The sequence below is a fragment of the Portunus trituberculatus genome, chromosome 3 (assembly GCF_017591435.1).
Source record: "Portunus trituberculatus isolate SZX2019 chromosome 3, ASM1759143v1, whole genome shotgun sequence".
In the NCBI taxonomy this organism is placed as follows: Eukaryota; Metazoa; Arthropoda; class Malacostraca; order Decapoda; family Portunidae; genus Portunus; species Portunus trituberculatus.
The window spans coordinates 9,887,450-9,899,203 of NC_059257.1; the positions used below are offsets into that span (position 1 = coordinate 9,887,450).

Below are 11,754 nucleotides of genomic sequence, written 5' to 3' on the forward strand. Positions count from 1 at the left end.
CAAACTAAACTAAACTTTAAAAAAACTGAAAAAAAACCAAAAAAAAACATTATTATTATTATTATCATTACACTTAGCGCCAAAAATAATGGGGGAATGGGTAATGGGGAGGAGGAGGCTATAATGGCACAAAAGGACCTATTTAATACCCCCACACCCATTAACTGACAAAATACCCCCTGAAAGATAATGGGTCAGGAATATAATGGGTTTTAATGGGTGTACTAGCATGAGTGACTTAAATAGGTTAGCAATGGGTGAGAAATCCATGAATAGGTGAATAGGTGGGTGAGTCAAGGTTGTAATGGGTCTAAATGGGTGAAAGAGAGTGTATTTCCCCCATTAACTCGTGTGGTAATGGGTAATGGGTGAATGAATGGGGAAAGCTGGAATATATAGGAATGTGAGACTGGAATGGGTAGAAATGGGTGAGGTGAGTGTCTGTTTATAATGGGGAGAAATAATGGGTAAAAGATATGTTAGGACTGCTCTCTCTCTCTCTCTCTCTCTCTCTCTCTCTCTCTCTCTCTCTCTCTCTCTCTCTCTCTCTCCTCCTCCTCCTCCTCCTCCTCCGTTCGTCGATTGTGTAATAGAAATGTAAAAAGAAAGAAATAAGAAAAATTCGATATTATTTCTCTGTTTTATTTATCCCTGGAAGTAAAAGTAGTAGTAGTAGTAGTAGTAGTAGTAGTAGTAGTAGTAGTGATGGTGGTACGTGGGATAGTGGTAGTGGTAGTAGTAGTAGCAGTAGTAGCAGTGGCAATGGTGGTGGTGGTGGTGGGATAGTGGTAGTGGTGGTAATAGTAGTAGTAGTAGTAGTAGTAGTAGTGGCGATGGTGGTGGTGGTGCTGGGATAGTAGTAGTAGTAGTAGTAGTAGTAACAATTATACACGATAGAAACAGTGGTAGCGGCAGTACTAGTAATAGTAACAGTAGTAGCGGCAGTAATAGTAATAGTAGAAGTAATAATAGTCAAAACTTAAACAACTACCGACTGAAGAATAGAAACTAAAAAAGACATGTTAGAAAATTATAGGAAACAATTTACATGCTGAATAATGTATAAAAAATAACAGAAATAGAATAAAAAAATAAATGAAAAGTGAAACAAATAAAAACCTAAACAACTAGTAAATGAATCACAGAAACATAAAAGAAACATGTTGTAAAATTACCAGAAAACAATTTAAATACTGAATAATGTAATAAAAAGCAACAAAAATAGAATAAAAATATAATAAATGAATGGACAGATCCCTCAGCCTTCCTCGCAGTGTTACCAGACTCAAGTTTATCCTTAAGAACTTTTATCAAATTCTAAAACATTACTACAAAAATATCTGAAGTTTAATGAATTGGAAGGATATTTTCTTTATATTTTTACGCTTTTATTTATTTACACATTTATCTATTCTTTAATCCATTTGTTTATTTATTATTATATTTCACGAGAACCATTTGGCAACACTGCTTCTCATCAAGCTGGAAAGATGGCGGCTGTGAGGTTAATCCGGCAAGCACAGGTGAGTATATATCGCTTAATTTTTACTCTTCCAGGCTTTGTCCATGCGGGAAATTCAATGTAGAGATAAATAAAGCCTTGAGGAATGAGTGGGTGGCTTGTGAATGCTCAATAACCTTGGGAAATGTGAGAAAAATGGCGTTGAAATAGGGTAAACAAAATCAAGCCGGCTGAGGGGAGGTGGTAAAGGGAGGGAAGGCTGATGGTCATGATTTTTATTATTTATTTATTTATTGTTTAATGACGGTGCAGAGCGGCGCGCGGCGGTACTCCACGGGCCCCCTCAAGGATGTGGTCATTGCTAGCGCTGTCAGGACGCCCATGGGATCCTTCAGGTATGTATAGGACCTCCCCCGTTCTCTCTCTCTCTCTCTCTCTCTCCACATAATGTTCTATGTTATTGTTGCGTAGTTTTTGTAATGACAGTGTTAGGGTGTTGGAGGTGGGCAGTGTTATGGGGTGGGGTGGTGGTGGGGTGGCAGCGTTACAATTTGTGGTGCAGGGTGCGGCGCCTCCAGTGTTTGGTGAGTTTGGCGGAGTGTTGTGGCAGGGACACTGAACTTGCCAGTCAGATGATGTCATGTTACTGTAGGTCAGGAGGGACAGTCAGTTGACCGGAGGTGGGCGGCATCCACTGAGGGAATGTCACAGGGCGTGTGTCCCTGCAGGCTGGCGTGGTGCCTCCCAGGGGATCCATGTTGGTGCTGGGGATCAAAGGTTACAATTGATTTATACTGGGCGGCCGCCAGCAGGACACCCGCCTGGGGTGTGCTGCCCACCCTGGGGTACTTCCACCATTATGTTCAGTGCTTTTTACCACTTCACCCCAAAACTAACCAAGCCACCCCATTCACAACCCTTCATTTATTTTTACCCCTTAGAAACATCATTTTTTTTTTCACCTGCACCCCTCTAGACACCCCAAATTTTACACTGCTTCACCCCATAACTAAGTGTGCAGTGTGGCCGGTGTCTTCCCCTTGTTCCTGTTTAAGTCTGCCTGGAATACCGGTGGGAGTAGGTTGGGGGTGCTGTGGTAGTGTTAAGGGGGACGGGTGCTGTGGTAGTGTTAAGGTGGGGCGGGGTGCTGTGGCAGTGTTAGTAGCTGTGTGCTGTTAGGGTGGCAGTGTTAATGGATAATAAAGACAACATAAGGCTTTCATTCCATCACCCAGCCCTGTCTTACCCCACCGTCCCCTCCCTCCCTCAGGTCTTCCCTGGCGTCCCTGCGTGCCCCTGAGCTGGGGGCCGTGGCAGTGAAGGCGGCGGTGGAGAGGGCCGGCATTGACCCCAAGGCTGTGCAGGAGGTGAGAGGGAGAGGGAGAGAGGGAAAGATAGAAATGTACATTGATAGATAGAAAAATAGGAACAATTATAAACAGACTCACACACACACACACACACACACACCTAATGTCTTCCTTTGTTCCTCAGGTATACATGGGCAACGTGGTGACAGCTGGGTCAGGTCAGGCCCCCACCAGGCAGGTCACCCTCTTTGCCGGCCTTGACAAGTCCACCCCGTGCACCACTATCAACAAGGTTAGTCTGTGTGTGTGTGTGTGTGTGTGTGTGTGTGTGTGTGTGTGTGTGTGTGTGTGTGTGTGTGTGTGTGTGTGTGTGTGTACCTTTACCTAACCCGAGGCAACCCTTACAGGTGTGTGCGTCAGGGATGAAGTCGGTGATGATGGCATCGCAGGCCATCATGTGTGGCAGCCAGGAGGTGATGGTGGCGGGGGGCATGGAGAGCATGAGTCAGGTGCCATACTACATGCCCAGGGGTGACACAGCATATGGCGGGGTGAAGCTGCTGGTGAGTTGGGGGTCTGCAGGGGTGAAGGGGTGTATAGAGAGGTGGAAATAGTGAAGGTTAGTAAGTGGGGTGACTGAATTAGTTTTGGGGTGAAGGGGTGTAAAAATGATGTTTCAAAGGGGTGAAAATAAGTGAAGGGTAGTGAGTGGGGTGACTGAGTGGGGAGTTTTCAGTACGGATCCAGCAGATGTCACCGCTGCTACTCGTCCCTTGCTGACATGAGCTGAATTATTGTTGTTTTTTATCTCATGCACATACAGATGCAGGGAACACTGATTATGATGATACTGTTCACATTCTGCTTCTACTTTTAAATATCCTGTAGCGATGAATAAATTTAGAAGTTAGTCAGAACAGAAATCCGTCTCAACCTCTTCCTCTTTCTTTTCCTCTCCTCTTCAACATCTTCCTTATCCTCCTTCACTTGTCCATCACCACCACCACCCCAGGACGGCATAGTGTTTGACGGACTGACAGACGTGTACAACAAGATCCACATGGGCAACTGCGGAGAGAACACTGCAAAGAAACTCGGCATTACTCGGGAACAGCAGGATGAGTATGGTGAGTGTGTGTGTGTGTGTGTGTGTTTTGGTTATAGTATCTTTCTATTTATTTATTTATTTATTTATTTTTATTTCTTTTTTTATTATTTTTTTTCTCATGTTCTTGTTTTTCTTTTGTTTATTTCTTTGTGTCCTATTTGTTTATTTATTTATTTATTTTTTATTTATTTATTTTTTTTTTTGCTCTTTTTTTATTCAGTTTTTGTTGATATCTCCTTGTTTGTTTCTTTCTTTCTCTTGCCTTTCATTCTTTCTCTAATTTACAAGTTTCCTTTCTCTCTCTTCTTTTTCTAGATTTTTTTTCTCTCCTTTTTCTATCTTTATCTCTCACCATCCCTCTCTCCCTCCATTTGCTCCTCTCCTCTCCATCCCTTTTTGCCTTCCTTCTCTTCTCTCCTCTCTCCTCTCCTCTCCTCTCCTCTCCATCCCTTTTTCACTCTCTCTTCTCCATCCCTCCCTTCTCTCCTCTTCTCTCCTTTCCTCTCCATCCCTTTCTTCTCCTCTCCTTTTCTCTCCCATCTTCCTCCTGTTCATAGCCACCTTCCCACTCTCACCTCTCCCTCTCTCTCCCTCAGCATTGGAGAGCTACAGGAGGTCGGCGGAGGCGTGGAAGAGTGGAGCGATAAAGGAGGAGATAGTGGAGGTGACGATAAAGGGGAAGAGAGGGAAGCCAGACACAGCAGTAGTGGAGGACGAGGAATACAAGAAAGTGAATTTTGAGAAGTTTAAAAAGTTGGCCACAGTTTTTCAGGTGAGTGAGAGTGAGAGGGAGGGAGGTGTGAGGATGAGTGAGGGAGAGGAAGGGAGAGGGATAGAGAATGAGTGAGAGGAAGGGAGAGGGATAGAGGATGAGTGGGAGGGAGAGAGATAGAGGATGAGTGAGAGAGAGGAAGGGAGAGGGATAGAGGATGAGAGAGAGAGAGGAAGGGAGAGGGATAGAGGATGAGTGAGGGAGAGGAAGGGAGAGGGATAGAGGATGAGTGAGGGAGAGGAAGGGAGAGGGATAGAGGATGAGTGAGGGATAAAGAATGAGTGAGAGAGAGGAAGGGAGAGGGATAGGATGAGTGACAAGGAGAGAGAGAGTGGGGATGGGTGAAAATGGTTGATTGATTGATGAGGATGTAAATTTTGATGTTTTTCGTAAAGGTGGTGGTGTGAGTGTTTTGGGAGAGGGAGTGAGAGGAAGCTGTGAAGCCAGAGAGAAAGTAAGAGTTATGGGGAGAGAGAGAGAGAGAGACATAAAAAGAATGAAATAGAAAAAAAAAACTGATAACACAAATAAGACAAACATAAGTACTATTCTTGTCACCCAATCACCTCACCCCCGTCCACTCACCCCCTGACCCCCACAGCGCGAGGGTGGCACAGTGACAGCCGGCAACGCATCCACACTGAATGACGGAGCTGCAGCGTGTGTGTTGATGAGTGCGGCGGCAGCGGCGGCACAGGGTGTCACTCCACTGGCCAGGGTGGTGGGGTTCTGTGACGCTGCTACTGACCCCATTGACTTCCCCATCGCTCCAGCCCTTGCTACGCCTAAGGTAATGGGGGGAAGGGTGTGGGTGGGAAGATAATGGGGGAAGATCGTAATGGGGGGGTCTGAAAGGGTGTGTGCTTCTTCTCCTCTGCCTTTTCCTCCTCCTCCTCCTCCTCTCCATGGATTTTGAAGGTCATAAGGATCTGCAGTGGTGATGGAAGGGCTGTCATTGGGGAGGAGGAGGAGGGGGAGGAGGGTAATGGTGGAAGATGGTGTTTGGTGTGTGAGTGGGAGAGGGAAGGTGTGTAGTTCTGTTCTGTATGGTTATTAGGTTATGAAGGGTCAGGTCAGGTAAATCTGTTCCAAAATGTTCTGACCTGTGAAGCTTGAATAGCCTAACCTAACCCAAACTTAATCTAACCTAACCTAACCTACCCTAACCTAACCTAACCTACCCTACCCTACCCTACCCTACCCTACCCTACCCTACCCAATCTATCTTAACCTAAGCAAACCCAACCCAAACTTAACCTAACCTAACCTACTCCAATCTAACTTAACCTAACCTAACAAACCCACTATCTTCCCCTTCCCCCACAGCTGCTGGAGATGACAGGGGTTCGGGCAGAGGATGTGGCGCTGTGGGAGGTGAACGAGGCCTTCAGTGTGGTGGTGCTGGCCAACATGAAGCTGTGTGACCTCGACCCAGCCAAGGTCAATGTGCATGGTGGCGCTGTGTCCCTCGGCCATCCTATTGGGTCAGTATTTGTGTGTGTGTGTGTGTGTGTGTGTGTGTGTGTGTGTGTGTTTGCCTTCTTCATGTAATAACTTGTCTGTTCTCCTGTCTTATTTCTCTTTGTCTATCCTTTTCTCAGCCTTCCTTCTTCTTGTCCTTCTACTCGTCTTTCCTTTACTCTTCTGCCTTTCCTCTGCTTATCTATCCTTTTCCAGCCTTCCTTCTATCTGTCGGCCACTCATCCATCTTTACCTTTCCTTAGTTGTGAAAAGCTCTCCTAATTTTTCTCTATCCTCCAGTCTCCTTCATTCTTCCTCCTGCCTTGTCTCTCGTCCATCATCCTTCTTAAGCTTTTTCCATCCTCTCTCTCTCTCTCTCTCTCTCTCTCTCTCTCTCTCTCTCTCTCTCTCTCTCTCTCTCTCTCTCTCTCTCTCTCTCTCTCTCTCTCTCTCTCTCTCTCTCTCTCTCTCTTCACAGTCACTCATGTTTTCCAGCCTTCCAGTGTCTTTCCCCATCCTCTATTCTGCATCTCAGCCCATTTTCTCACTCTCTATCACTGTTATCTATGTTTATTTTATCCTTTCCCCAATGGCATATCTCTTCTACTTCTCATCCTGCTCCTCTGTCTTCCTTCATATACTGACACACCTCCTCCTTCTTTTCTTTCTCCTCCTCCCTTTCCTTTGTTTATTTTATCTTTTCCTCATTGCATATCATTTTTACCCTTCCTCCATCTCTCTGTCCTTCTCCATGTACTGACACCTCCTCCCTCCTCCTCTTCCTTCAATAGCATGTCCGGGGCACGCATTGTGGTTCATCTGGCCCACTCCCTCAAGCCTGGCCAGAAAGGGGTGGCCTCCATCTGCAACGGGGGAGGAGGAGCGTCTGCCATCATGATAGAGAGGCTGTGAGTCTTTGGTAGTGTCTGAGAGAAAGAGAGAGAGAGAGAAGGGGTGAGTTAGTGTGATAGATGTGATGTGATGTGTGATAGATGAGTGGATAGAGAGAGGTTACTAAATGTGCAAGACTTACTTTACTTCAGTCACAGTGCCATTAGTTAGTCAGTCAGGTACAGAGTGCAACAAAAGTATTCGTATTTGTATTCATAAGTCACCTCGCTACAGTGTCGTAAAGAAGTTATTAGTGTGAGAGAGAGAGAGAGAAAGAGAGTGTGTTATCTGTAGCAGGTGTAGTGGCATTACTTGGGTGTACTGAAGGTGTAGCTACTAATAAGTTAATCTCACCTGTATGACTTGTATTATGGTGTATTAGATTAATAAAAGTTGTATTTTTTCAAAGGTACAAGTTTTATTCACCTTTACTGGGAATAACTACTTTTTTGCACTCTTTTTCTTCTTTGCACTTTTATTTTTTTCTTCTATTTATTATTAGTGTGGTGTATTGTATTCATGGTGTGTATTTGTTACCCACTGCCTGCCTGTTGGTGGTGGCAGAAGCAACAGTGACAGTAAGCCAGGCAGTCCGTTCTAGCCGGTGGAGTGGGCACAAGATGGTGGTGGTGGTGGTGGTTGGTCAGCTGTGCCATTCAAATGTCTGTAATTTTTTGTTGTCAATTATTAGGGTTGGTGGTGGTTTGGGGTGTGTTCTGTTATTGTTGGGTGGGTGGTAGTGAGTTGTGTGGTGTGTGTGTGTGTGTGTGTGTCCTTGATTCACCAAGGCAGCGTGTTCGGTAAGATGGTGGTGGGATGTGATTAGTTGGGTTTCTTTGTTGCATTCTTTCCTATCAGAACTACACTTAGATTAATGGGATTGTAGTGAATAGAAGTCTCTCTCTCTCTCTCTCTCTTTTTTTTTCTCCCATGGCAATCTACTGCATCCTTCCCTGCCAGAGCCGCTCCCAGGAGTGCCAGAGGAGTGCCGACCCTCACCCTGTTCACCAAGGACTTCTGCCCGCTGTGTGATGTGGCCCTGGAGGTGAGTGCCCGTGGTCTTATTATATAGTAGTCATTACCAGGAAAATTAGTATAATAGAGTAAGAATGATATATATTCTTTCCTCAGATTTCCTTTTATCTTCTCCATCCTTCCTCACCCTCTCCTCCACCTACTCCATCCTTCTGCCTTCTTCCAGCCTCACTAACTCCTCTCTGTCTTCACCCATTATTCCTCCACTCTATTTCATCTGTGTTAATAGACACACATGACTCATCCACACCTCCATCCACAGGTTCTGGCACCGCTGAGGGCACAATTCCACCTGGAGACTGTGGACATTGAGGCACCAGGCAACGAGAGGTGGCTGGCACTGTACGGCACTGAAATTCCTGTCTTCTTCTTTGAGGGACAGTACCTTATGAAGCACCGGGCCGACCCACACCTGCTGGCACTGAAGATTGAGGAGTGGCATTGGTGAGAAGGAAAAAGTGTGTGTGTGGCCTGTATTCAGAACACTTTGCTCTCTCCCTGTGACTGTTTTCAAAAGGCCACAGTTATGTTTAGCTGAGTTTTCAATAGTGTTTCTCCTGCTGATAATGTAGAAACCTTGTTAATCTACATCACTAGAACCATGAGTCATCCCTAAGAGAGAGGATAGGCTCAAGATAGAAAAGATATTGAAGATGTGTGTGTGTGTATGAGTGAGAGACTGGGATTTGTAAATGTGATTATAGTGGGAGAGGAAGTGAGAGTAACAGTGACCAGGATACAAGAATACAAATACTTTCATTATCTTCACTTTGATTTATTATTCAACATCACAGTCTTAGTAAATAACAACAATAATAATCAGTAAAATATTACAAAAATGACAATGTAAGGAGGAACTGTGTCTGTCTGTCTGTAGGAGTGTAAGTGTGCGGACAGGTAAATTAAAGCTTAATTAATTGCGCAGGTTGATTAGTACACCTTTGTCATTAGAGAGAAAAACTGAACCAGAAATTTAGAAGTGTATCTCATTTTTCTGATTGGTCAAGTGGAGCATTATTCTTGCTGGAGCTTGGCAGTTGAGTGTGGCTGGGAGGCACGTCACTGGCTGGCTGAGCTTGGGAGGGGGCGGGGGATGGGGGTTGCTGTGACTGGCTTTGATTGTTTGAGAGGCGAGGCAGTAAGGCAGCAATGGGTTGACGAAGGCTGTGGTGGTGGTGGTCTTTGGTCCTAGAGGGAGAGAGTGAGAGTGAGAGTGTGTGTGTGGATTCAACAACATAATTATTAGTTATTTTAATAACAAATATCACCTTATTGTCAAGTTCACATGAATAAAAAGTAAGTTAAGCAATAGGCTAAATATTTGTTAATCTAAAAAATTGTTTCTCAACAGTTTGCAACAGTGAAGAGCGGGAGGGAAAAAAAGAGGAAGGAACAAGAGGATTAGAAGAAAGAAGAGGAGGACTGAGAGAGTGTATGTGTGTTTTGTGAGAGGCTGTGGGGTTCGTCAACATACTGTGGGGGGACATACTGTGGGGCTGTGGGCAGAGAGAGAGAGAGAGAGAGAGAGAGAGAGAGAGAGAGAGAGAGAGAGAGAGAGAGAGAGAGAGACTGACTATTAAGCTACTGATATCTATGTTGCTACTACTACTATTACTACTACCACCACCACCGCCACCTTACCCTTCATCAGGATAGAGCTCGCAGTTGCTGTAATAGTGAGTCAATAGTCATACCCTGCCCTCCCCTCTGCTCCCCCCTCCCCATCACTCTCCCCCCCTCACCCCTTCCCACAAATCCCCCTTGAGAATTTGGAAAACCTGGCCAGAGTCTTCCTATCTCCACCCCTCCTCCTCCCTGGTCTTCCTCCTCCTCCCTTCCTCTAGTGCGTGTGTGAGTGTGTGTATGTATCCGTGGTATATGGTGTGTGTGCGACTTTTGTGCATGTATGTGTGTGTGCGCGCGTCTGTGTGTACCTGTGTGTGTGTGTGGTCTGTGTGTGTGTATCCTTGCTGTGTCTGTTGTGTGCATCTGGCTGTGTGGTCTGTGTATATTGTGATTCTTGTGTGCATTTCTATGTGTATCTGTGTGTGTGTATGTCCGTTGCCTAGGTGTGTGTATCTGTGGTGGGGTGGGAGGAGTGGGGTGACCATTGAGGTAAAGGGGGGAGGGGTAGGAGGGCCAGGAAGGGGTGGGTGGGGGTGGAAGAGGTGGAGTTGGGGGAGGGTTTTGTGTGGATAACAGTGACATGTGGGCCAGAACGTGGAGGTGGAGGAGGGCGGGGTGGAGTGTCAGGAAGGTGGAGGAGGTGGTGGGTGGTGGAGCGGGGGGGTGGGATGCTGGGGGGTGGAGGGGCAGGTGCAGGAACACCCCAGCTTCTCCTCTTGGTCTTGTGTTTGTTCCCTGCAAAGAAAATAAGTTACGTTTATCACTGTTTTTTATCTATCTATTTATTTATATGTTTGTGTGTGTGTGTGTGTGTGTGTGTGTGTGTGTGTGTCTTACCTATGTTGCTGTAGTCATTATCATCTTCATCGTCATCATCATCTTGTCCTGTCCAGCTGTCACTGTCATCTGTAGGAATAGAGATGGATTACAAACAAACAAACAAACACACACACATACCCACACTGTATATACATGTATCATTGATGTAATTTCACTAAATAATAAAATCTTAACTAATATATTTTTTAATTCTCCCTGAAATAAGACAAAAAAGTTTAAGAAATGATGAAGTTCTAACATTGTCTTGAGTTGCTGACCAGGTCAGTGTTACATCATTAAGATCAGGGAAAGAATATTTATTGAAGGCTTATTGGCAAGACAGTTAATTTACTCACCTGGTTAGTCTGAAGCAACAACCACTACTGGCTGGTTAGTAGTAGTAGTAGTAGTAGTAGTAGTAGTAGATGGTGGTAGTAGTAGTAGTAAATCTAATCATCTTAAGGTTAATATTGTCATGCATATGTATATCCAATTAAATTTAGTACATTACTGTCATAAGTATACATTTTGTGAGACAGACGACAGTGGAGAGGTGAACAAAACCACCACCGTGTACTGCCACACTCAACAGTGTTCCGCCACAACAACTGTGTGTGTGTGTGTCTGTGTGTGTGTTTCACTGTTTGATCTGTTTGATCTGCTGCAGTCTCTGACGAGACAGCCAGACGTTACCCTACGGAGCGAGCTCAGAGCTCATTATTTCCGATCTTGGGATAGGCCTGAGACCAGGCACACACCACACACCGGGACAACAAGGTCACAACTCCTCGATTTACATCCCGTACCTACTCACTGCTAGGTGAACAGGGGCTACACGTGAAAGGAGACACACCCAAATATCTCCACCCGGCCGGGGAATTGAACCCCGGTCATCTGGCTTGTGAAGCCAGCGCTCTAACCACTGAGCTACCGGGCCGTGTGTGTGTGTCTGTGTGTCATATCCAACCACCCATGAACAAATCAGGACAAACAACGCACAGAGAGAGAGAGAGAGAGAGATTTGTGTGGAGGTCATTGGCAATGGCACACAGTGACTATCTCTGCTAAAACACTGGAATAAACATGTAAGTTATTGTATGCAGCACCAATAGATACTGTCTGTCTGTCTGTCTGTATGTATGTATGTATGAATGTATACCTTTTGATCAGTCTCAAATGTATACACTGTTTTATCAACTTGTACTTATAACACAGAATAATATACATATACAAGAAGCATAAACCTTAAGACAATCATACTTATACATAT

General features: G+C 45.1%; 2 protein-coding genes across 15 annotated transcripts in view; one reads left to right on the forward strand and one right to left on the reverse strand.

Moving 5' to 3' along the window:
- The first annotated feature begins 1,457 nt into the window (after positions 1-1,457).
- Positions 1,458-9,616, forward strand: LOC123509064 (acetyl-CoA acetyltransferase, mitochondrial-like). Of its 2 annotated transcripts, none has more exons than XM_045263191.1 (13): positions 1,458-1,523; positions 1,775-1,857; positions 2,733-2,829; positions 2,957-3,064; positions 3,180-3,335; positions 3,785-3,899; positions 4,477-4,652; positions 5,254-5,442; positions 5,979-6,136; positions 6,905-7,021; positions 7,965-8,049; positions 8,302-8,483; positions 9,391-9,616. In XM_045263191.1, exons 1-13 carry the CDS (start codon positions 1,491-1,493, stop codon positions 9,401-9,403), a joined length of 1,512 nt encoding a protein of 503 aa, XP_045119126.1. In that variant the 5' UTR covers positions 1,458-1,490; the 3' UTR covers positions 9,404-9,616. The 2 variants fall into 2 exon arrangements, with proteins under 2 accessions (XP_045119126.1, XP_045119123.1); XM_045263188.1 differs by having other exon boundaries at positions 1,472-1,524; positions 1,767-1,857.
- LOC123508983 overlaps positions 8,794-11,754 on the reverse strand; it is a 102,885-nt gene continuing 99,924 nt past the window's right edge. For all 13 annotated transcript variants that reach the window (XM_045263108.1, XM_045263100.1, XM_045263094.1 and 10 more), the window contains 3 exons: positions 10,503-10,571; positions 9,681-10,400; positions 8,794-9,227 (listed from right to left, as the gene is read on the reverse strand). In XM_045263108.1, coding sequence (XP_045119043.1) covers positions 10,105-10,400; positions 10,503-10,571 — 365 coding nt within the window. In that variant the 3' untranslated portion in view covers positions 8,794-9,227; positions 9,681-10,104. The remainder of the gene's footprint in view (positions 9,228-9,680; positions 10,401-10,502; positions 10,572-11,754) is intronic.

Bases quoted from the DNA above. Each gene is read 5' to 3' on its own strand.
- LOC123509064 (XM_045263188.1), top strand. From the start codon at position 1,491: ATGGCGGCTGTGAGGTTAATCCGGCAAGCACAGG. The intron at 4,653-5,253 runs GTGAGTGAGAGT...TGACCCCCACAG, and splicing joins AGTTGGCCACAGTTTTTCAG to CGCGAGGGTGGCACAGTGAC. The intron at 6,137-6,904 runs GTCAGTATTTGT...TTCCTTCAATAG, and splicing joins TCCCTCGGCCATCCTATTGG to CATGTCCGGGGCACGCATTG.